The sequence below is a fragment of the Pseudophryne corroboree genome, chromosome 1 (genome assembly GCF_028390025.1).
Source record: "Pseudophryne corroboree isolate aPseCor3 chromosome 1, aPseCor3.hap2, whole genome shotgun sequence".
Taxonomy (NCBI): domain Eukaryota; kingdom Metazoa; phylum Chordata; class Amphibia; order Anura; family Myobatrachidae; genus Pseudophryne; species Pseudophryne corroboree.
This window is the reverse complement of record NC_086444.1, coordinates 1,046,195,442-1,046,221,226: the sequence shown is the minus strand read 5'-3', so window position 1 is coordinate 1,046,221,226 and position 25,785 is coordinate 1,046,195,442. Positions and strand designations below refer to the sequence as shown.

Here is a 25,785-nt window from a genome sequence, read left to right as displayed (position 1 = left end):
TACCATCAATTCTTTAAGGCTAATTTAGGTCCACTATGAATTTGGATCTTAACAAATGAAGTCAATTTCTTTGTTGGTCTGGTCACCTCCGTTATAGGCTCTCTCTCACCTGCTCTACTTATTTCAAACTCTTCATGTAAAAGTCCTCTCCAATGTATTTAAACAATCACACCATTACATTACCCAGTTTATCAGGTAGAAGAATCCCCCCCCCCCAAAAAAAATAAAAAAATAAAAAAATCCAGCTCTGTATATGCAGAGATCTACTAATTTTAGACATTTAGTGCATGGTTTGCTCATGGTGTACTCTGAACTTTCCCATATATTCTAGAATTTTTACAGAGCCTGGAAGCCTTGAAGTGGGATCGATAACCTCTTCTATAGCTCAGGATGAAGCATGCTAAACAGACCCTGAAATATCCAGTAGTAAGCCATATTTTTAGTTTATGGGATGCAACAAATGGACATTTTAAACTGGTCCCACTTGTCAATAACTCATGCTTCCTTCCAGGAATGCATCTGGCCAGCTTCCAGCCTTGGTTGTTTGGAAAAATTAAATATCTCATCAGTAGAGACTACAACTTTCCTCATTTATTATTATTTTATTTATTTATTACCAGTTATTTATATAGCGCACACATATTCTGCAGCGCTTTACAGAGAATATTTGGCCATTCACATCAGTCCCTGCCCCAGTGGAGCTTACAATCTATATTCCCTATCACATGAACACACACACACATTCACGCTAGGGTTAATTTTGTTGGGATCCAATTAACCTACCTGTATATTTTTGGTTTGTGGGAGGAAACCCATACAAGTACGTGGAGAATATACATACGCCACAGAGTTAAAGCCATGGCAGGACTGGAACCCATGGCCGCAGTGCTGTGAGGCAGTAATGCTAACCATTACACCCCCCGTACTGCCCTAAAGTGTTTACACTTTCTCCAATTTCTGCAGTTATGTAATGATTTATGATACAGTTAAATGTCATTTGCAAAGCAGATCCTTCTTCACCTTTGAATCTGTCTTTGGACTGTGACGTTAAGTCCATTGGTCTTGTTCCCAGGGACTTCCATGAAAGGGGACGGGGAGATAGACCTGAGCAAATATTTGGATGCAGATGACTGGGAAGAAATCCAGAACACTGACACTAGTTATGCATTAAATATAATAAAAATGCCTACAAACCTGTGCATAGATGGCATCTGGTCTTTATCGCATTGCATAAGTTTTCCCAAGCCCTGCTTCCCCTAAATGGTGAAGAGGTTGTCCTGTAGATGGCCCTTTTAGCCTTATATTGTGGCACTGCCATCTCTTCATTTTGGTCAGATATCAGGCAACTCTTATTCTTTGTCCCTGCATCTAGAGATTCCTCTCTAACCCAGCTTCCCCCTCTTACCCACTGGATATCCCATCTGCCAGCCAAAATCGAAATAAATTTGCCAGATCATCTCAGCAGGTACTCAACAAATTTCTGCGGATTGGCTACAGTCCCCCGCCCTAATGTACAGACAGTTATTAATGAATCTAGTACACTTACATAACACTAGTACACTTCTGAACTCCTACAAATCATTTTACAAGGGTTATAATGCAAGGAACTCACATGTACTCCTTTTGTACTTTAATTATTTTAGTGTAGTGGCCAGTTCCTTCTGTCCCTTCTTTTTGCTTATCATGGCAGTAAGAAATGAGGTAGCGCCGGGATGTATAAAGAGAACGCAAGAACAGGGACTCCGATGTGTAAAAGTATGCGTCAAATTGGGTATGTAGCGTAACCTAAGGGCAACCAGCACAAGGGTAATGTTACTGCTATTACTTTTATAGTGTTAGTATCGTAATAATCTGTTAATCCATTAATATTGTGTATGTCATGCTCTAGTCCATAGCTTTGCCTAGGGTGTTTAGAAACCTTATTTCAACATTGCAGTGTTGCTTGAAAGTATCTCAATAATGCTACATGAAAGTAACAAATGTAACAATTATAACCATTGAGTGAGAAACCCAAACACTACATATAATGCTGTTACATTTGTAACTTCCACTGGATATTACTGCTCAAAACAATCAAGTTATTTTTTAAGAGCAGAACTTGTGATCTGAAACATCATAGGTATACAAATCGATATATTAGAACAAAGACAGTGCACCAGCCTTTTCTTTTAAAATCACCTTTTATTTACACTGAATATTTTTTCTTTTATATATTTATACACGTTATGCTATCTCTATGAAAATCTTATATTTTACTCTACATGACCACCTATTATTAAAATAAGGGACACATATACTACATCATATGTGGTCACAATAAAATGACATATCACATATGGGTATTGAACTCTCTCTCTAAGGGTGTGTACACGGTGAGATTTTTTTCTTCCGATTCTGACTATATAGTCAAAATCGGAAGAAAAGTTAGTGCAGATCGCAAGGTGACAGTCACCTTGCGATCCCGATGCGCGGTCCCGTGCGGTCGGCATCGAAATAAAAGATACTGTGCAGGCAAGTCAATTTTGACTCTCTCTATAGAAGAGATAGTCAAAATTGACACAGCCAAAATCGCACATAGCCAGTATCGCAAGCACACTCATTATGTGCTTGCGATACTATGTGCCGACCCAGCCCCTGTGGCATAGTGAGAATCGGGCATAGCCCGAATCTCACCATGTGTACACACCCTAAGACTTTATCAAGTCTATTAATAAAGTACAAATATTTTAACTAAAAAGTAAAAATAAAACAAACATTTTTTTCGGATGTGGAAGGGAAAGAGTGCTGCTCTCTATGAAGCAGATTTCTCCTCCTTCTCTAAATTAATTTTTTGCTTAGAAACCTTGTCAGATGCCTTTCTCAGAGAGTCAGGTTTATGATCTAGTGACCAGTTAATTCAAGCCAGCAAACACAGTTCCTACAGCAGTGGTGCCGAAACTGTGTGCCTAGACACCCTTGGGTGACATGAGGCTCTTCCAGGAGTGCCTTAAGGGGGGTACTCACGGAGAGATCCATGCTTAAAATCTAAGCAATCTGACCAGATTGCTTAGATTTTAAGCATGGATCACTCGTGTGTAGCCCCTACAGCGATAGCGATGCGCATCGCTATCGCTGGTGCTAGATTGGCCTGCCGTGCAGGCCAATCTAGCACGTTGCTCATTTCACCCGCTGGCTGTAATGAGCAGCCCCCACCTCCCCGTCTCCCCCCGCACGCTCAGCACACATCGCGCTGTGCTGAGCGTCGGGAGAGATGTGTGCTGAGCAGTTCGCACAGGTAGGCACAATTTACTTAATTTAATAGTTGGGTTTTTTTCACATTTATCAATTAAAAAAAAATAAGAATTTACTCACCGGTAATTCTATTTCTCGTAGTCCGTAGTGGATGCTGGGAACTCCGTAAGGACCATGGGGGATAGCGGGCTCCGAAGGAGGCTGGGCACTCTAGAAAGATCTTAGACTACCTGGTGTGCACTGGCTCCTCCCACTATGACCCTCCTCCAAGCCTCAGTTAGGTACTGTGCCCGGACGAGCGTACACAATAAGGAAGGATTTTGAATCCCGGGTAAGACTCATACCAGCCACACCAATCACACCGTACAACTCGTGATATGAAACACAGTTAACAGTATGAAACAATAGAGCCTCTCAACAGATGGCTCAACAATAACCCGATTTAGTTAACAATAACTATGTACAAGTAATGCAGATAAACCGCACTTGGGATGGGCGCCCAGCATCCACTACGGACTACGAGAAATAGAATTACCGGTGAGTAAATTCTTATTTTCTCTAACGTCCTAGTGGATGCTGGGAACTCCGTAAGGACCATGGGGATTATACCAAAGCTCCCAAACGGGCGGGAGAGTGCGGATGACTCTGCAGCACCGAATGAGAGAACTCCAGGTCCTCCTCAGCCAGGGTATCAAATTTGTAGAATTTTGCAAACGTGTTTGCCCCTGACCAAGTAGCTGCTCGGCAAAGTTGTAAAGCCGAGACCCCTCGGGCAGCCGCCCAAGATGAGCCCACCTTCCTTGTGGAATGGGCATTGACAGATTTTGGCTGTGGCAGGCCTGCCACAGTATGTGCAAGCTGAATTGTACTACAAATCCAACGAGCAATAGTCTGCTTAGAAGCAGGAGCACCCAGCTTGTTGGGTGCATATTGGATAAACAGCGAGTCAGATTTTCTGACTCCAGCCATCCTGGAAACATATATTTTCAGGGCCCTGACAACGTCTAGCAACTTGGAGTCCTCCAAATCCTTAGTAGCCGCAGGCACCACAATAGGCTGGTTCAGGTGAAACGCTGACACCACCTTAGGGAGAAACTGGGGACGAGTCCTCAATTCTGCCCTATCCACATGGAAAATCAAATAAGGGCTTCTACAAGACAAAACCGCCAATTCTGATACTCGCCTGGCAGAAGCCAAGGCCAATAACATAACCACCTTCCATGTGAGATATTTCAGATCCACGGTTTTTAGTGGTTCAAACCAATGTGATTTTAAGAAAACTCAACACCACGTTGAGATCCCAAGGTGCCACAGGAGGCACAAACGGGGGCTGACTATGCAGCACTCCTTTTATAAATGTCTGAACTTCAGGTACTGAAGCTAGTTCTTTTTTGAAAGAAAATCGACAGAGCCGAGATCTGTACCTTAATGGAACCCAATTTAAGGCCCATAGTCACTCCTGCTTGCAGGAAATGCAGAAATCGACCTAGTTGAAATTCCTCTGTTGGGGCCCTTTTGGCCTCACACCATGCAACATATTTTCGCCATATGCGGTGATAATGAGTTGCTGTAACCTCTTTCCTGGCTTTAGTAAGCGTAGGAATTACTTCCTCCGGAATGCCCTTTTTCTTCAGGATCCGGCGTTCAACCGCCATGCCGTCAAACGCAGCCGCGGTAAGTCTTGGAACAGACAGGGCCCCTGCTGCCGCAGGTCCTGACTGAGTGGCAGAGGCCATGGGTCCTCTGATATAAATTCTTGAAGTTCTGGGTACCAAGCTCTTCTTGGCCATCCACGAGTATCGTTCTTACTCCTCGCCTTCTTATTATTCTCAGTACCTTTGGTATGAGAGGCAGAGGGGAGAACACCTAAACCGACTGGTACACCCACGGTGTTACCAGAGCGTCCATAGCTATCGCCTGAGGGTCCCTTGACCTGGAGCAATATCTTTTATAGCTTTTTGTTAAGGCGGGACGCCATCATGTCCACCTGTGGCCTTTCCCAATGGTGTACAATCCTATTGGAAGACTTCTGGAGGAAGTCCCCATTCTCCCGGGTGGAGGTCGTGTCTGTTGAGAAGATCTGCTTCCCAGTTGTCCACTCCGGGAATGAACACTGCTGACAGTGCTAACACATGATTTTCCGCCTATCGGAGAATCCTTGTGGCTTCTGCCATCGCCATCCTGCTTTTTGTGCCGCCCTGTTGATTACATGGGCGACTGCCGTGATGTTGTCTGATTGGATCAGTACCGGCTGGTTTTGAAGCAGAGGCCTTGCTGGCCTCAGGGCATTGTAAATGGCCCTCAGATCCAGAATATTTATGTGTAGGGAAATAACCTGACTTGACCAAAGTCCCTGGAAGTTTCTTCCCTATGTGACTGCCCCCCAGCCTCAAAGGCTGGAATCCATGGTCACTAGGACCTAGTCCTGTATGCCGAACCTGCGGCCCTCTTGAAGATGGGCACTCTGCAGCCACCACAGTAGAGATACCCTGGTCCTTGAAGACAGGGTTATCAGCCTATGCATCGGAAGATGCGATCCGGACCACTTGTCCAACAGGTCCCTCTGAAAAGTTCTTGTATGGAACCTGCCTAATGGGATTGCTTCGTAAGAAGCTACCATTTTTCCCAGGACTCGCGTGCAATGATGCACCGCTACCTATTTTGGTTTCAGGAGGTCTCTGACTAGAGATGACAACTCCTTGGCTTTCTCCTCCGGGAGAAACACTATTTCTGGTTTATGTCCAGAACCATCCCCAGGAACAGTAGATGTGTCATAGGAACCAGCTGTGACTTTGGACTGTTTAGAATCCACCTATGCTGTTGTAGCACTTTCCAAAATAGTGCTACCCCGACTACCAACTGCTCCTTGGACCTCGCCCTTATAACGAGATTGTCCAAGTACGGGATAATTACAACTCCCTTTTTTTTGAAGGAGTATCATCATTTCGGCCATTACCTTGATAAAACACCCTCGGTGCCATGTACAGTCCAAACGGCAGTGTCTGGACTTGGTAATGGTAATCCTGTACCACAAATCTGAGGTACTCCTGGCGAGGATGGTAAATGGGGACATGCAGGTAAGCATCCTTGATGTCCCGGGATACCATGTAATCCCCCTCGTCCAGGCTTGCAATAACCGCCCTGAGCGATTCCATCTTGAACTTGAATTTTTTTATGTTCAAGGATTTTAAATATAAAATGGGTCACACCGAACCATGCGGTTTCGGTACCCCAACCCGTGTGGAATAGTAACCCCGTTCTTGTTGAAGTAGGGGCACCTTGAGTATTACCTGCTGGGAATACCGCTTATTAATTGCCTCTAGCACAGCCTCCCTGCCTGAGGGAGTTGTCAGCAAGGCATATTTTAGGAAACGGCTGGGGGGAGACATCTCTAATTCCAGCTTGTACCCCTGAAATACTACTTGGAAGAAACAGGGATCCACCTGTGTGCGAGCCCACTAATTGCTGAAATTTTTGAGGCGGCCCCCCACCGTACCTGGCTACACCTGTGGAGCACCCGCGTCATGGTGTGTACTCACAGGAGGCGGGGGAAGAATCTTGATTCTGGGAACAGGCTGACTGGTGCAGCTTTTTCCCTCTACCCTTGTCTCTGTACAGAAAGGAAGCGCCATTTGACCCGCTTGCTTTTCTGAAGCCGAAAGGACTGTACCTTTTTCTGTGAGGAAACCTGAGGTAAAATTATTTCTTCCCAGCAGTTGCTGTGGATACGAGGTCCCAGAGACCATCCCCAAATAATTCCTCACCCTTATAAGGCTCTCTATGCGCTTTTTAAGTCAGCATCACCTGTCCAGTGACAGGTCTCTAATACCCTCCTGACAGAATGGACATTACATTTATTTTGGATGCCAGCCGGCAAAATATCCCTCTGTGCATCCCCCATATATAAGACAACGTCTTTAATATGTTTTTATGTTTGCCAACTATTATCCCTGTTTGACAGGGTCACCAACCACGCTGCAGCAGCACTATCTGCAGGTCTCAGTCTAGTACCTGAGTGTGTAAATACAGACTTCAGGATAGCCTCCTGTTTTTTATCAACAGGTACCTATTAAAGTGGCCGTTTCCTAAGACGGCAGTGCCACCTTTTTTGACAAACGTGTGAGCGCCTTATCCACCCTAGGGGATATCTCCCAGCGTAACTTATCCTCCTGGCGGGAAAGGGTACGCCATCAGTAACTTTTTATAAATTACCAGTTTCTTAACGGGGGAACCCACGGTTTTCACACACTTCATTTATTCATCTGATGGGGGAACAAAACACTGCCTGTTTTTTCTCCCCAAACCTAAAACCCATTTATAGAGGTTAAAGTCAGAAATGTATAACACATTTTTTATTGCCGGGATCAAGTCACGGATTGGATTGTGTATATGTCTCCACCTTGTCGACACTGGAGTCAGACTCCGTGTCGACATCTGTGTCTGCCATCTGAGAGAGCGGGCGTTTTTGAGCCCCTGATGGCCTTTGAGACGCCTGGGCAGGCGCGGGCTGCGAAGCCGGCTGTCCCACAGCTGTTACGTCATCCACCCTTTTATGTAAGGAGTTGACACTGTCGGTTAATACCTTTTACCTCTCTATCCACTCTGGTGTCGGCCCCACAGGGGGCGACATCACATATATCGGCCTCTGTTCCGTCACCATATAAGCCTCCTCATTCAACATGTCGACACAGCCGTACCGACACACCGCAGACACACAGGGAATGCTCTAAACGAGGACAGGACCCACAAAAGCCCTTTGGGGGGACAGAGTGAGCGTATGCCAGCACACACCAGAGCGCTATATACTGCAGGGACTAACTGAGTTATGTCCCCTATAGCTTTATATCTATATATATATGTATACTGCGCCTAAATTTAGTGCCCCCTCTCTCTTTTTTTAACCCTTGTAGACTGCAGGGGAGAGCCAGGGAGCTTCCCTCCAACGGAGCTGTGAGGGAAAATGGCGCCAGTGTGCTGAGGAGATAGGCTCCGCCCCTTTTTCGCGGCCTATTCTCCCGTTTTTTATGGACTTCTGGCAGGGGTATTTACCTCATATATAGCCCCTGGGGCTATATATTGAGGTATTTTTGCCAGCCAAGGTGTTTTTATTGCTGCCTCAGGGCGCCCCCCCCCAGCGCCCTGCACCCTCAGTGACCGGAGTATGAAGTGTGTGAGAGGAGCAATGGCGCACAGCTGCAGTGCTGTGCGCTACCTTGGTGAAGACTGAGTCTTCATGCCGCCGATTTTCCAGACCATCTTCTTGCTTCTGGCTCTGTAAGGGGGACGGCGGCGCGGCTCCGGGACCGAACATCAAGGCTGGGCCTGCGGTCGATCCCTCTGGAGCTAATGGTGTCCAGTAGCCTAAGAAGCCCAATCCGGCTGCAAGCAGGCGAGTTCGCTTCTTCTCCCCTTAGTCCCTCGCTGCAGTGAGCCTGTTGCCAGCAGGTCTCACTGAAAAGAACAAATTCTAAGACTATAACTTTCTAAGAGCTCAGGAGAGCCCCTAGTGTGCATCCAACCTCGGCCGGGCACGAAATCTAACTGAGGCTTGGAGGAGGGTCATAGTGGGAGGAGCCAGTGCACACCAGGTAGTCTAAGATCTTTCTAGAGTGCCCAGCCTCCTTCGGAGCCCGCTATCCCCCATGGTCCTTACGGAGTTCCCAGCATCCACTAGGACGTTAGAGAAAAACGGTTAGACTAGAGGAGCCATGAAAAAGTACTGATACTCTAGAGAAAGTTTAGGAACCACTGTCCTACAGAATTTTTTGCTCGTGAACTCTTCACATGATATAGGTCTGTGTTCAAGCCACTCAAGCGCCAGTTGCAGATATTGGCAATGATTCAAATTTATCATTCATCACATCACTAAACAGCCAACTTATAAAACTGCAGAATAGCCACACAAGACAGTGGCATATGCAGGATTTTAGAGGGTTTCAACTGCTTGATTTCTGCGAGAGCGTGGCCAGTTCAATAGATAGGAGCAGCTGCTACTACTGGGCATGTGCAGCAGCTCTGTTCTATCAGTAATATAGCATGATGTGGACACAACTCTAGTAAAGTCATATTTTACCATTTAACTGCTATTGTGGTCAAGATTTGAGCTGCTGGCCAGGAGAGGTTTCAGGGCTATCAGAAACCCCCTGCCTCACCTATATAAAATAGAATATATTTTGTTATACAATGCTATGTGGGAGCACCATTTCAAAGGAGTAACATACTATGCATTTTTGCTTTCCTTCAAGTGTCCAGGTCTCAGCAAGTAGTCTAATTTGTGGCTAGTAGCTTGCATGGCAACTATCTTAGCTTTAATCCCTTCAGTGGCAAGTTTTTAATTTAAAAACACACCCGGGGGGTGGGGTTAAATTAAAGTGGGAGAAGGGGGGGGGTACAGGGGGTGCGAATGTTGGGGCAGGGCGAGTTAATCGCCTGACGATCACCCGCGGGGATCGCGAGCCCCAGCGCTGATTCCCAGCCACCTTGCGGCGCCCGGTAATCAGCATAAGGCATTTTACTGCTAAACCCACCCCCCGGCCAATAGGAGTCCGGGGGTGGGGTGGGTTCTGGGAAGGGGGGGAGTAGTTGTGGGCTAAACTCCATAATGGAGTATACAGATTCCCGGGCTGTCCCTGGGATCTTAGTCGGTAGTATGGCCAGAAATCTTCCGGGGTTGCCAGCGCTGTCATCCCTGGCTAGCCCGGGCATACCACTGAAGAGGTTAAGTGAGCCTCACATTTATTCGTGATTAACATAGCACCTATTTCTATGCAAGCTCCTGCCTAAATCCAGTAGAGTTTGTGACCACACTTGAATCAAATGAGAACTGGGTTCTCAGTCTGCAGCCAACTAGTGTAGTTTGCAAGATAGCCAAACACACAGTCCAGGATTATAGCCTCAATTTACCACTATTATATGCCTTGTAACCTTCTAGGTATTTCAATAGTATTATCCAGCATCATACAGGCTGCTAAAGACATGTTAAGTATCACCTACTGTGGGGTCTATTCATGAAGCAGTGAAAAGTGTGGACAAGTGAGCCAGTAGAGCAGTTACCCATGGCAACCAATCAGCTGCTCTGTATAATTTTATAGTATGCAAATTTTAAATGTTACTTCAATGACGATTGGTTGTCACCGCCAACTTCTCCACTGGTTCACTTCTCCACACTTTTCACTGCTTCATGAATACACCCCTGTATATGACAAATATATACAGGCTGCTTTCAAAAGGACCAAAACTTATATAGACTAGATAGAAGACACAAAAAACTAATCACAATTAAATGTACTGTACTTAGTGTGAACAGATGAGCAGCCCGTGACACATTTCTGGACCTATAAGGAATGCTGGCAGAGTGTGTCACTGCACTAAGAGGTTTCAGACCCAGAGACGATCTACACTAGTCGATTCCTCAAGAGGCGTATAGTGTAACGGGACACTGGTCTTCACCCCCACAAGGGAGTTTGGGCTTGGCTGCAGTAGCCTGCAGGTCTCAGCACCTAGCACTAGGCAAGACTATTAGGGAGTAGATGTAGGGTTGTGGGTACAAACTAGCAAATAGGTAGATGCAGGACAATCAGAACTTCTGCTGTGAGGATATAACAGAATGCTGGAGAGACGAGGCACCAGAAGAAAAATGGATCAGACAACTAGTGTAGTGGGTGCGGTGCAAGACACTTGAGGAATACACACAAACCAGCTAGAAACATGATTGGCACAGGAGGAATGAGGTAGACTACACCAGACACACAGTAAAACAAGTTCCTCAATTCAAAATATCAGGAACTCAGCAGGACTAATAATGATCATCACTACAGTGGAAACATCGGGAATACAGCGAGCCAGAAAACAGCTTCTACATAGATGAAGATCTGTCAGAGAATGAATAGGCAGGATAAAACAGCCGGACTATAAGAAAAAGGTTGGCCGTTGTTTAAACCTAGTCACATGACTGGAGTTTACAAAGCACCATTCCAGTGCAGTCGCACAGAACTACTCCAAGACAAGAAAAGGAACCTCAGCTGCGCTCTGTTCGGCCCCAGCCTGCCACCTCCTTAACCAGCTGTTCTGCTACCTCACTCCATCTACCAACTACCTCCACACACCCTAAAAAATATCCACCCATTCCCAGGCCTCTGGCTGGGACATCCTCCTAGGCTAGGTCTGTCCTGTTTCCTACTGCACATGTATGTTAGAACCTGGACCGACCTTGCGGAATTATTATATAGATGACTAGATACTAATACAGCACCAGAAAATAACCCGCTAACAGCCAGTGCCCGGTAAGTGTGATGCGCTGTCCAGCATGTGACCTTTATTTTCACTGCCATTTACATACTCCAGCAGAAGTAGAGGATACAGTAAAGTTTATTTGTTCAACTACAGCTAAAGTCATCCAGCGTTATTTTACTCACATAGTACATAATCTTCCACAAAAATAGATAACTTTTCATATTGGATCAGCATGTAGTTCAGGATTACGGGCCTTTTAATACTGCACAGAAACCACTTAAGCAAGGCTAATACATACAATTAAAATGATTTAACTCAGAACATCAAATTACTGCTCATTCACAAGTGAAATTGTAACTTTTTGTGTGAAGAGATTTATAGTGCAGTGCGAGAAACCTACTATGCAGGCCAAGTACACCTTCGTTCTGCAAGTGAAAACATGATATTACTTCAGGCAAGGTCTACTCCTACAACAGTAAATAAAATTAAGGGTCACATTAACATACTAACTTCTCTATTGGCAGGTATGTAGTGGGCGCATTGTTCATCAAGACAGTGCACAAACCCACTAAAATGCATCAAATTTTTTAATAAAATAAAAATACTATAAGGTTCACCTGTGTAAATACTCAATGCAAGTCATTCATTTCAAAACACAGATTTGCTACTGGGTCACTTGCACTACAACGTGTTCATGGACACTTGCTCTACAAACGTGTTCGTAGACACTAAACATCAAACACTATGTGCTGGATGTCTGAGTCCGCGGGACGTGCAGGTTACCTGCCGAACTTGGACTTTTACAAGGCATAGCAATCATTTACAAGGCATGGCTTTGGCCTTTAAAAAAATGTTTGAGTTCGGCCAGCATCCTGCACAACCGGCGAGCACTGACCGTTACATCCCGCCCAACTTTTCCAAGCATCTTGGCAAGATACCATGAGAAGCTGGTCAGCCAGCCTGCTTGGCTTCATAATTAAGATGGGTGGCCTACCAATGCAAAAGCGCTGCTGTAGACTTGAGCATGGCGGTAACCTGTCTCTTGAACAGCAGGGGTAGCAAAATCAGCAGGAAATGAATCAAACATTCTAAAGAGTTAAAATATGCACAAGTATTTAGCAACCAATGAATTTCTACCTATTATTTTAAAGATAAAATATGTCATAATAAATACTAGCTAGAAGCTGATTGGGCTATAGATAACTTATCCACTCTCTTGAAGGCTTGAAACATCTCACCCCTTAGTCCTCAAAGGTCCTTAACCATACTCATTATCCAAACTACCTGAGAATCAAATAAAATGTCAATTAATTAATACAACTGAGCACCAGCTGTAGATCAGGACAACACGAAATGTAATTGGTCCTTCAAGCAGAATGTGGCTACTGCTCACGCTTTATATTCCAGAGCTCGTAACGACAGCAAAGCAGCCCTCGTAGCTTCTATTGGGGCTGGTTTGTGACTGAGAATGGAGGGACAGCAGAAAATACCCTTCTTATATCTTGGTATAGCCTAATAATTGGGGGAACCCTCTGAAAACACACATAAGTCTGCAAATAAACTTTATTAAATATGCAAGAGAGAGCTGCAGAGAGAGATGTACAACGAGACCGATACAGGGACAAATATAACTGCCGGCAATTTGCAGGCGCCAGCAATTCCAGCAAGACAGTCACTAGATATAGGGGGGTATACAATTAGCTGCAGTTAATTATCGCAGCTAATTGTCCATCCGGAGCTATCCAATTAGCCCTGATAAGCAGGCACGAGACGCGGGTTATCAGAAACTTTATTTAACTTGCTTCAGGCAGGCAAAATCAAATCCGCGGAAACAGCCCCATTTTCATCTGAAAATGGGGTGGTCTCTGCCGAAAACACAAAGGTTTCACTGAACCTGTGTGCTTTCGGGAAAGAATGTTTTTTATTTTTTTTTATTTTATTTTTTTAAACAGGCGACCAAATTGGATAGGCCGTAAGAAAATATGGGTGGAACATCGGGAAAAATCATGAGAAACTTCAGTTTCATGCTCGATGTTTCCTCACCTCTAATTGGATCACCCCCTTAAAGTGTCAATTCATTTAAAAAGACAGAATCAGGTTGTTTCTTCCCACTTTAATGACACACACAGGTAATCCTGAGTACAAAAGGTAAATATACTTAAACGATGATTAGGATAAAAAAAAAGGGGCAGACTAGATGGGCCAAGTGGTTCTTATCTGTCGTCAAATTCTATGTTTGTATGTTTCAAATTCTATGCAAGTCTACTGAATGAAATGATGTTTTTTATAGTTCAGAGTGATGCACCTTTGGACAGATATATAAAGAGAAACTTCTATCAACACACAGCCATAACATAAAAAGTACTGGACTAATATCGTATAGGTCCCCCTTGTGCCATCAAACAGCTTTGACCAGTCGGGGCTTGGACTTGACAAGACCTCTGAAGGTGCCTTGTTGTAATCTGGAACGAAGACATTAGCCGCAGATCCTTTAACTTGTTTTTCAAGCACATCCCACAGATGCTTGATCGGATTGAGAACTGGGGAATCTGGAGGCCAAGCTAAAATCTTGAACTCTTTGTCATGTTCCTCAAACCATTCCTGAACAAATGTTTGCATTGTAGCAGGGCGTATTATCCTGCTGAAAGAGGCCACTGCCATCGGGGTATACTTGTGCCATGAAGGAGTGTACTTAGTCTGCAACAATTTATAGGTAGCTGGTAAGTGTCAAAGTAACATCCACATGAATGCCAGGACCCAAGGTTTCCCAGCTAACATTGTCCACACTGCCAAGACCAGCTAACCTTCTTTCCATAGGGCATCCTGGTGCCATCTCTTACCCAGGTAAACAAAGCACACGCGAATGGCCATCAATATTCCATAGCTTCACATTTGAGGTCTGATACTCACGAGCCTAGTACAGGTACTTTCAGCGGTGGATAAGGGTCAGCATAGATACTCCGTGGCTGTCCTTCCTTCAACCACTTTTGGTACTGTTGGTACTAACCACTGCATACCAGGAATGCTATCTTTGAGATGCTCTGACACAGTCATCTAGTCAACACAACTTGGTCCTAGTCAAAGTCAGAGAGTCTTATGCTTGCCCATTCCTGCTGCCCCAACACATCAACTTCAAGAGTGTTCACTTGCTCCGTATTATATCCCAACACATTGACAGGTGACATTGTATAGAGATAACCAATGTTATTATATTATATACACAGTGGAGAGAGAGGATACATAGTAAAAGCACCATATTGAGTTTAAAAAATAATAATTATAATCTATGGACACTGCACCCCCATCTGGCAGGCAAAGATGATACTGTCCTGTTATAACCTAGATGTATTCTAGCAGCACACAAAAGCTTACATTTTTTTTTCACTCACTATTTTCCTTTGACTAGAAATTCTTGGAGTGACTGCTGAAGAGGAGGCACGCTTTTCAAAGGAGCTGCAAATAGTGATAAAGGGAGAGATGTACTAAGCAGTGATAAAAGTGGGGAAGTTGCCAACGGCAATCAATCATCACTGATGTGACATTTATAATTTGCATACTATAAAAGTATACAAAGCAACTGATTGGTTGACATTGGCAACTACTACACTGGCTCACTTCTCCACTTTTATCAGTGCTTAGTACATCTCCCCCTTAGAAGTGATTGCTGACAAATGACTCACTTCTACTAAAAACGGACTAACATTTGCACATGGTGCTCATTTATTTTCAACAACGGGCAGTCACACAAGCAGGTGCAGGATTCACAGGTCAGTTACAGCAAAGCGGAGTTCACAGTCTTCAAAATGCAAAGGTTCTCCAGTGGAACCTAACAGTAGCCACCCCGTGGCATATCACCTGGGCAGCTTGTCCACCATCAGAAGCATTGCTTCTTGTGTCTGAAACCCTTTTAGCACAGACAGGTGCCTGCAATCAGCTGCTTCTTAACCCTGACTAACCGCAGCAACACCCGGCCTGGATTCTCTCCATCCACAGTACTGCAAGTCTAAACCCATGTCAACCAATCAGCTTATACTGTTCATTTTATAGCATGTACTTAATAAATGCCAGCTATAACTGATCGAGTGCTATGGGAAACTTCTCCACGCTCTAAAAAGGTGTCATACATTTCCCCTACTGTCACTGACTCCATACCTGGCAGAACAGACACATACTGAAGCACAAACAAACTTAAATGTGTCCTTTGAAATACAATGCAGCCTAAAGTATATTCCTGTACCAGAGTAGCTATGTCTCACTTCATAATAGTTTGCACATCTGTCATGTAGCAGGTGTCAGATGCCTAGATGACTGATAGTGGAGTTGCCCATCAGCAATAGCAATCTCGTGTTTGTAGTGCAGTCATACACTGAACCAAAAGCTAACAGCTGCAGCTCCAACAATAAACCAGTAGAAACGCTGACTAAGTGGGTGATTCAGTTCCCCACTTTATGCCTACTGAATGGCTGTGACAGCTCTCCACAGTGATGTATCTCCACTACCATATCCTCTCCTCTTGTGTGTAGGACAATGAGCTACAACTGTGCAATAGATAGCGACTGGACACAGCAGAGAACTGTATTATTCCCTAAACGTGTTATCCACATAATCCTGCGTTTACACATTTCCCTTCAATAAACAATCCTGACAGGGAACCCTTAAAAGCAGCATATATTGAGGTGAAAAAGATGTTAGAAAAAAAAAAAAATGTTTATTATATGTTTAATCTGTGCCGACGTCACATAAGCTTGTGGAACAGGACATTCTTCTACCTGGAGCTGAAGCACCTTCCCTTAGGGTAAACTTGAAAGTTAAAAACAAAAAAACAAAACCTGTCATTCTACTGATCAAAACATTTGTGATTTTTGCTTACATCTAGCAAAGAAAGTACTGCATAGATGCTGGACAGAAAACTACTCACTAGTGTACACCCAGCAACTGCACACACGCTGGACAGAATACTACTCACTAGTGTACACCCAGCAACTGCATACACGCTGGACAGAAAACGACTCACTAGTGTACACCCAGCAACTGCATACACGCTGGACAGAAAACGACTCACTAGTGTACACCCAGCAACTGCATGCACGCTGGACAGAAAACGACTCACTAGTGTACACCCAGCAACTGCATGCACACTGGACAGAAAACGACTCACTAGTGTACACCCAGCAACTGCACGCACGCTGGACAGAAAACTACTCACTAGTGTACACCCAGCAACTGCATACACGCTGGACAGAAAACGACTCACTAGTGTACACCCAGCAACTGCATACACGCTGGACAGAAAACGACTCACTAGTGTACACCCAGCAACTGCATGCACGCTGGACAGAAAACGACTCACTAGTGTACACCAAGCAACATGTACTCTGTTATGTAACACTAATGTCTCACACCGAGTGGAAGCATGGCACATGTGTCATGGCAGCTAAATGAGCCAAGAGCAAAGTATACAGTCATTTGAAGAATTAAATCCCAGTGAATTACAATTTTCCCGACTTCAGTTGGAGCACTTGTGGTCATATAAGTGGACACTGGAATGCAGGTATAACCCATATCGTTATAAATGGAACAGCCCAGTAATCATACCGCGTGATTTGTAGCTTGGCTGGCCACTACGGAGAAACATGTGGTTTTGGAAAGAATCACTTGAAATGTGATCTCTAGACATGCCGGATGTTTACATGAATAAAGCAATGAGGCCCAGTATAGAGCAATGAGAAGCTAATGTGCACAACGGAAACATCATAGCCGCATCCAGGCAATGCTGTGCAGCACAGTCTGTTTATTGATATGCACAAGAACTACAAACGAAATCCACATGATGTGTATTCAAGTGGTGTACAGAACAATGCAGAACACAGCAGCTAGACAGTGAAACAATCAGCAGCAGCTAGACAATGTGTGCATCCTTTGGCATCAACAGAAGTACTCCCACAACCTGGGAAAGCAGCAGTAAGTCTTTAGGCACATAACCAGGCTCCTGGGCTATATCCAGCCCTGATATAACAGATATAATACCTGCAGACTACTCACTAAAGTGTTCCCAGCACCCATGAGAGACAAAGTAATGGCAAGAGGAAAATGGACAAAAATAATGAACTTATGGTGAAAGTATACATTTAATCTAGATAAAGCTAATAAATACAAACAATGACCGCACAGAGGGAGGGAAAGAACATAAACACACTTACCACTACGTTAGCAATGTCTCCAGATGTGCAGTCTTCCTTCTGGGATTTAGATCTCTCAGCCAGAACATGGCCATTCTGCATAATTGTATCTGGCCCCATATGTGCACCATTCACTGCAGCAGGCTTTGCAATAGTCTTCGTCCTGTCACTCTCGTTTTCTTTCACTTTAGAGCTGCCCGTGCAGGTTAAGGCAGCAGCTGATCCAGAGGAGTGTGTTGAATTTGTAGAACTTGCTCTCTCAATATCATCCTGAGTCTGCTTTAACACAGCCGTTCTGGGAACTTTACCTTGAGCATATTTAGTATGGGTTGGGGCATGTGCAGGTTGGCTGGGGAAGAGCTGTTTATTGATTGGTTGCTTCTGATATTTAGCAATAGCTGCTACAGCTTTAACGTCGTGGTTTAGAACTGGTTTTTTACTTACGGTCTTGACGGCAGAAGCTTGGGTTCTAGGGGATGCTAGAGGGGAAGATGCATTAGACTGCGATGGTGGTGAACAGGGAGAATGCTTAGAAACAGATGACGGAAAATCCTTTCTTACTAATGCAGGTCTGGTCAGCACTTTTGCCTTTACATTCTTGAAGTTTGGTTTTGGAAAGGTTACCACCTCGCTTTTCTTTGCTTTTGCATAAGACGTTGCTGGTGCCAGCTTTCTATTAATAGGTTTAGCTGTGCCATTCCCAGGGCCTGCTCTAGGTATATCTAGATTGTTGCCTTTGTTAATGTCCTTTATGGAATCTGGTTTCTTGGGTTTCTCAAGTAGTCCAATATCATCTAACATTGGAACAGAGAAAGTCATATTTTTGGACTCGGGTAAAGGTGTGGAAGTATATGCCTTGGTATCCGTGAGTGAACTTGGACTTCCTATTAAAAAAGTGTCCTCACAGTTGTGCCCCGATGAGTTACTCAACAAGTCTCTGGATTCTAATGTCAAAGGCGGAGATCTTCTGGACGACTTTGAAAGGCAGGGTTCTTCTGTAGGCAGACCTATTTCCTTTTTGGTTTCAAAGTGAATTTCCTCTATATGTAAAACTGGAATAATGGCTTCTTGGTCTGTGCCAGTGACGGGGCACATGTTATTTTTGTTTATGTCATCCATCATTTTCATAACCGGGGCAACATTATCAGAAGAATTATGAAGCTTCACCTTGCACGGTTCAGGTATAATACACATAATGCCTTCCATGTTAGATGCCTGGTTCGTAAATTCAGGACCTCTACTGATCAGACAACTTACTTTGGAATCATCATTGCGTGGAGGCACTTCAAAATAATTTAAGTCTTTAGTGGATTGCTCACCACTCTCACGGCAACCAGGGGTATTGTTAGTCCACTTGAAAGACCCTGAAAAGACCTCATTGGGGGTGTTTGGTAGCACCGAACTTTCCAGTAAAGAAGTACTCATTGGCTTTTCAGAGCCACTTGAAACTAAACTATTTTTCCTTAAACACATTTCACTCGTGTCCAACGACAAGGAGAATAAGGTCAACGTTGGTACCTCCACCTCCTTGTGTATGGCGAATGGTGCACCTACCTCCACCTGCTCAGACACAACATTCCCACATGCTTCATCAGTTTGTTTTACAGTGAACTGTGAAGTCCTCAAATGTTCTGTTTTGCTGTAATAGGAGTCAGCTGACTGCTGTATATAAGGCATGGGCTGTTTAACATTCTGTTTATTGTGCTTACATTTGAAAGTACTGGTATGTGTAGTGCATTCATGGTGTGAACATTTATGGGCCTTGGTGGGGAATGAACAATTCATTGATGAGGATGATCCCTTGTTAACATAATCTACAGTCTCTTCAAACTCCATGTTGTTGACATGCAGCAGACTCTGTAACTCATGAACCCCATTTTCTGTCCTCTTTCCTGTGTAATCCACAGTATTCTCCAGCTCCCCAAGAGCTTCTGGTATAGAGGCACTGCCAGCTGCATATTCACTCCTCGTCTCCACATGAGCAGCATTATTAGAATTCAGATTACATTCACATTTTGACAATTTGAGAGCTTTGTCTTCCTCATTTCCATTGCCATCATCGTCAAAAAGTAGTGGAGAGCCGAAGTCATGTCTGGAGGATTCCACTAAATTCTGAACATTCATCCTGGTGATTTCCAGGTTTACACGCTTCAATCAGGGCATTTCAAAACAGAAATCCAAAAAATAAACTTAACAAAAAACACCTTAGACAGCTAGGAGTAGTCGAAATCCAGCCCAGTAGAGAAAGTTTAAAATGGAATATTGTAATTCAAACACAGGGCTCACCAGGAAGGGATTACGATTCTTCACTCTGTAATTGGAGATAAAAAAAAGATCATTAACTATACAGTAGCCTAAGAAACATATTTTAGTCTTTAAGTCTTTTTTATTTTAATTTTTTTAAGAGACAGACCTACCCTCTTCTCACTACAAGTATTTTATTACATTATCTACACAGTGGTTCTCAACCACGGTCATTGTTTTCCAGGTCACCTAGTACATACACAGGTGTATTCATTACTAACTGACATTTTAAAAAGCAGGTGTAGCTAAATATATCACTTGCGTTTCTGTGAGGACACCTGGAAAGATTAACTGTTTGAGACCCTATTGGTGCGATTCTCACATGCCATTTGATCTTTTTAGTTCAAATAGCACCGCATATAGTTCAAATTGCACCATGTGTATCGTCCCTTGCGATGCCAACTCCCGTCTAATCAATATCGCAAGGCAAAATAGTATGTGCAGGCAGGTATTTCTGAACTACATCGTATACATTACATATTGTAGTGCAGTCAAATTCCGGTGTAGTTCAAATCGCATATCACTAAGTACAAATCGCATAGCACACACCGTATAGCTCAAATAGCGCCTTTCATTGATAGACACCATTAGAGATACACAAATGCTAATATCTTAGAAGGCAAGCATGTGTTATCCTCCTGTACATACATACCGTAGTCTACAGAATTTCATCAAAATGCAAAAAAAAAAAAAAAAACACTAACATGCAGACTCCTTTCCACATACAACTGCATTTAAAAATCCTCAGTGAATGAAACGTTCCTTGCAACATACTTGAATGTATTTAGTCCGAAAGCTCCAGTGGGGCAAAGAGCGACTAGAATGAATAAAAAGTAGTAATTTGCACGTGCTGCTTACATAACAGTAGTGAACAACTAGCATATCCTATTAAATAGCCTCTAAATCCGTTCTTATAACAGCATTTGTAACATACTTGCCTACCTGACACTCTCCATGAGGGAGAAAATGCTCTGTTCCTGGACTTTCCTGGTAATGTATGATTGCCATCACCTGTGGTGAGCTAGGTAATTGATAAGAAAGGTATTTCACCCCAGGTGATGGCAATCATACCTTACCAGGAAAGTCCAGGAACAGAGCATTTTCTCCCTCATGGAGAGGGTCAGGTAGGCAAGTATGATTTGTAAGTGACAATATACTTAAAGAAAACCAGTCACCATGCTTGGTGTTATTTTGGGTCATATTGTTTTACTACATAGAGCCTTGGGCGCTCATTACAAATAATGAATTCCCCTTGTGACTCCGTTCAACCATTGCAGTGCACTACACATATATTTAGCAAGCCCAAGAGCGTGCCTCTGTGCTGACTGCTCAGTCATCTTCCAAGTCTGCAACTGGCTCGCTTCCAGATCTGCTCGGCTGAGAAAGCAGACACCACACACACTTTAACAAAATGTAAAAATGCAGAAAGAAAAACAGTCTGGGTATTATTTTAGAAAGTTGCCACAGAAAAGAAATAGTTTTTTTTTTTTTTAAATGCCATTCGTAAATTACAGTAGGAAATTAGAGTTTACAAATTTTGTAAAAAATATATATAAATGCATATGTAACCCAATTTTGGCTAACATATAACTGTTCCAAACAAACAATAACAAAGAAAAGACAAACAAAGCAGGAAGAACATAAGGACATAAGTAAAGGCCGTCACTGAGGCCGCTGACATAATTTAGAAGAAAGATTGTACACTTAATTACAAACCGGTACTTACAGTTCTTCACACACACACAATAAAATCAACAGTTAATAGGGGGAAAAATATAAAACAAACACACCTTTGCTGTACTTCTATCTAGGTCTTTGCTCACAATAAAAGTATCAAATCTAAGAGTGTGCTGTATTGACTTGCTGGCTTTAGACTGTCCAAAGGGTGTGTAATATAATCGTATTAAAAGCCTAATATAGCACAAAGCTGCCTCACCTGAGGGGCCTCTCTGGGAGGCATTACTTGTCAATTGATAAGTGTGGGAACGTGGGCACAAAATAAGACGCAAAACTTCTAAAGAGAAACTATAGTCAAGCAGCCAAACCAAGAGGCGGCTTTGCTGCACACTGCAAGCCAATTACTGATGATTCACAATAACCTACAGGCATCCCCAAGAAAGGAACCACTTACGTCAGATGCCTTGAACCAATTTTACTTTTAAGACTACTAGGAGCAGCTATGAATGTGGCATTTCTAATATACTGAGATTATGAAACCTAACACATACTGGGTGTGTGTCAGTAAGTACTACTAAGAGGCATGCGGTACATGTGTTGTACACATTGGGACAAGTCACCTGAGCAGCATTCATGTACTGAGACAAATAAGGACACCTTTACAGAAATCTGTGCATGGGGAGAGAGAAGGGGAACCCAGAAGCTACATAAAAAGCAGGTGTGCTTTATCTTAGCGTTTGCTCGTGTGGATGTCGGTTATTGCTCAACGGAACTAGTTTTACGAAGACAGTGCAGTCATCTAAATTGTGATGTATATTTTATATTGTACACATAGATGACAAAATGTATTTGTCAACAATATTTGCAGTTTTCCTTTCAGTGATTCAGGGGACACAGAAAGATGCTTGGGGCTAGTAACTCATGAGCAAGCCCTGAGCGTTTACTCCTGCAACGTGTTGATCGTCATAGTGAAGCAGACCCTTACAGGGAACTGAAGCCGCTTGAATTGAAAAGGAAAATTGTTGGGGACAAGGGGTATACGTGGCATAAACAGTCTCATCTGCACCACATCTAGTTAGAATCTCTGCCTCAATAATGTTCCTTTGCAGAGCAGTCATTAAGTCGAGTTCCGTTGCATAACTTGGGCATAATCAAGCTTGGCAGAAGCATGATCGGAACACCATCGGTGCAATGCTGTGCACTGGAAGTCAGGCGTCTGGTTTTTCCTTTAGCGCTTTCTTCACGATTTCACATTGAGATCAGACATACTGTACCTCAGTTCTTTCTAGGTCATTAGGCAATACAATAGTGAAACGCAATCTAAAATTTATCCAGTCGTTTTTGCATGATGTCGGAACAGACAATTCAGTTTTTTTTGACTCTATAGTTCACAAACCGTCCCTAGAAGTATACAGTATGTCGTAAAACAAATTGCTATGTACAGACACAATCCTTACAGTTTTATTATATGTATAGATAAACAAAATTATTCTCTGCATCTTTCCCCTTTAATTAAGTAAATCTCCCAAGCAATCTCAGCAGCTCTTTTTCTGTTAGTTACACAAGGAAGCTTTATATCTGCAGGGGCATGGGCTCCATCCATGAGACATGTAAATGTAGGGATCACATGAGCAATGCTGTCCCTACTTTATGGTAGCTGCGTCTGCAAGCAAAAATGGGATACTGCAGTCCCCGGGTACAAACATTTGGGGATACCCCCAGAAAATTCCCCCAAATCATCATTTATAAATAGGCCCCTTAAAGAGAGTAAGTGGACTAAAGTAAAGAGAAATTAAACAGTTTTCTATGGTAAAGGCTGGTGTACATACAGCACCTTCATGGTCAAACATCCTCCTAAATTCAAGGGTCTTCTTCCAATAAAACCAGTAAAACAGGAAAGAATGTTGCAAAATAAAACAAGTTAAGGGCAAGTAGGTTTAGACATGACTGGAAACCTGCAATACAGGGTTGGTTGGTTTTTACAGTAACGGACCGCACTGGAAGTTATTATGCGAGCCTACCAATTCACTGGCAACATATGACATTACTGAGGCATGAGGCAATAGTAGTCTCAGTTACCGATTTAATATTTGTTTGGGTTATTTACTATTTTTTTTATTTATGACCAGTTATTTATATAGCGCACACATATTCCGCAGCGCTTTACAGAGAATATTTGACCATTCACATCAGTCCCTGCCCCAGTGGAGCTTACACTCTATACATGTACACACAGACACATTCACGCTACGGTTAATTTTGTTGGGATTCAATTAACCTACCAGTATATTTTTTGGATTGTGGGAGGAAACCAGAGTACCCGGAGGAAACCCACGCAAGTACGGGGAGAATATACAAACTCCACACAGTTAAGGCCATGGAGGGAATGGAACCCATGACCTCAGTGCTGTGAGGCAGTAATGCTAACTATTACACCATCCGTACTAGTATCGGAACCCCGGCGATTGAGATTCCAACACTCAGATTGCCGATAGCAGCATCCTGATGGATCCCTGACGAACACTAACCACCACCATCCCCGCAAGCATAATCCTAACAGTAACCATCGGGATGCTGCTGTCGGGATTCCAACCAACGGGATCTTGAACACATCCCTATTTGTATGTCCCAATACATAGCGGCCTCTGCTAATTATAGTATAGCTGAAAATGGCCCATTCATTCAGAGCTTACTTTATTCTTCTGCTTATTAATATATTTCGGGAAGATCTATTAGCAGTGGTGAATGTCCCATTAGGCACATGGCTATGGGAGGCACTTGTATGGGGGCAGCACTTGCATGGTTGTGTCGGTACGGTCAACCCGAAATATATAATTAACTACAAAATATTTCCACTGTACTGTACCATATGCCATCTTGAATTAAGTGTAAATGGGCAGGACATGGCATACAGTCCCCGTAAGCGGGCCTACATAGAATGTATGCATATTTAAAAAAAAGGTCATAGCTAGTGTTTTTTTTATTATTTTTTTATTCTATTAAATTGGCCATCATCAAATGAGGGCTTATAACCAACCAATCTATGAAATAATAAAATTAGGCTGGGGGGGGGCGCAGTTACTTTTGTGCCTAGGGGCGCTCTCAGGAAGAGGACGTGTGGTGGTGGTAACTGGACGTTTTCTGCGAGTGTCATCAAAAAACACAAGCGCTCCCAAGTGTTTTCAGTGTTTTTTTGAAGTCCGCTTCGACCCCGATCAGCCTGTTTGTATCGCACTGTAGGAGTAAGTCTTTAACTACGCACAGACTGCACAGCATGGAAAAATCATTCAATGGTGAGGGAGCTGCGAACGGATTTGCAGCCGTCCGCGGTCTGGTGGAATTTTCGTACGCTGTACACATGCATTCACACAGGACAGGTTTTCACTCTCTATGGGCGGCGGCTATCTAATACGCACAACAGCGATCAGGTCTGAATCGGGCAGTAAGCGCAGTGCACACAAATCCCGTACGTAGGCTTACAATGTTCATTGTCCTGCACAATCCTATTGGGTCATGGGACAAAATACACAATGTCATGGCGATGTATGGTGCATATGTAGGGGGCACAACAACGAATCGCTGTTTTTGCCAGAACATTGCTTCTAATTAAAACAAACCCATAGCTCTTAATGCTACCGAAAGTATAGGTATTAATCTTCATGTACATTTATTGTAATGTGCACACATATGATAGGATAGCATTTCCCTTTATGGATTGTCATTACATTTCCTTATATTCGAAGACAGACATCTTTGCCAAGAAGAACCCAAAAAACTACATAGCAGAAACTAGGTTACAGAATGTGATTAACCTCCATTTAAGTGATCAAGCATCCTATCGTGGGAAGCAGAAAGAAAAGTTGAAAAGAGCTTATTAAACTTTTTAATCCTAACCAAAACAAACTAATCCTATTATAATTCTATATCCTCTCTATAGAAACATAACACTGCTTTAGTTAAAACAGCTGAAGAACATGAAATTAGTGTACAGTACAAGCAAGACAACATTTTTATATTAACAATCGCATGCTTGCTGGCATTTATAACCAATCATCAAATAAAGCACGTCTCGTAGCAACACTATAGCCGTTTCTTCTCAGAATGGGCAACTTAAAAGACACAAGGGGAGGTACAAAAGTGAGCTCCATAGGGAGCCTCCATA

At 43.3% G+C, this 25,785-nt stretch overlaps 1 protein-coding gene across 3 annotated transcripts in view; it reads right to left on the bottom strand.

Annotated features, from left to right (window-relative positions):
• MTUS1 (microtubule associated scaffold protein 1) overlaps nt 1–25,785 on the bottom strand; it is a 460,214-nt gene that overhangs the window by 257,389 nt on the left and 177,040 nt on the right. For all 3 annotated transcript variants that reach the window (XM_063920828.1, XM_063920830.1, XM_063920829.1), the window contains exon 2: nt 17,664–19,953. In XM_063920828.1, coding sequence (XP_063776898.1) covers nt 17,664–19,766 — 2,103 coding nt within the window. In that variant the 5' untranslated portion in view covers nt 19,767–19,953. The remainder of the gene's footprint in view (nt 1–17,663; nt 19,954–25,785) is intronic.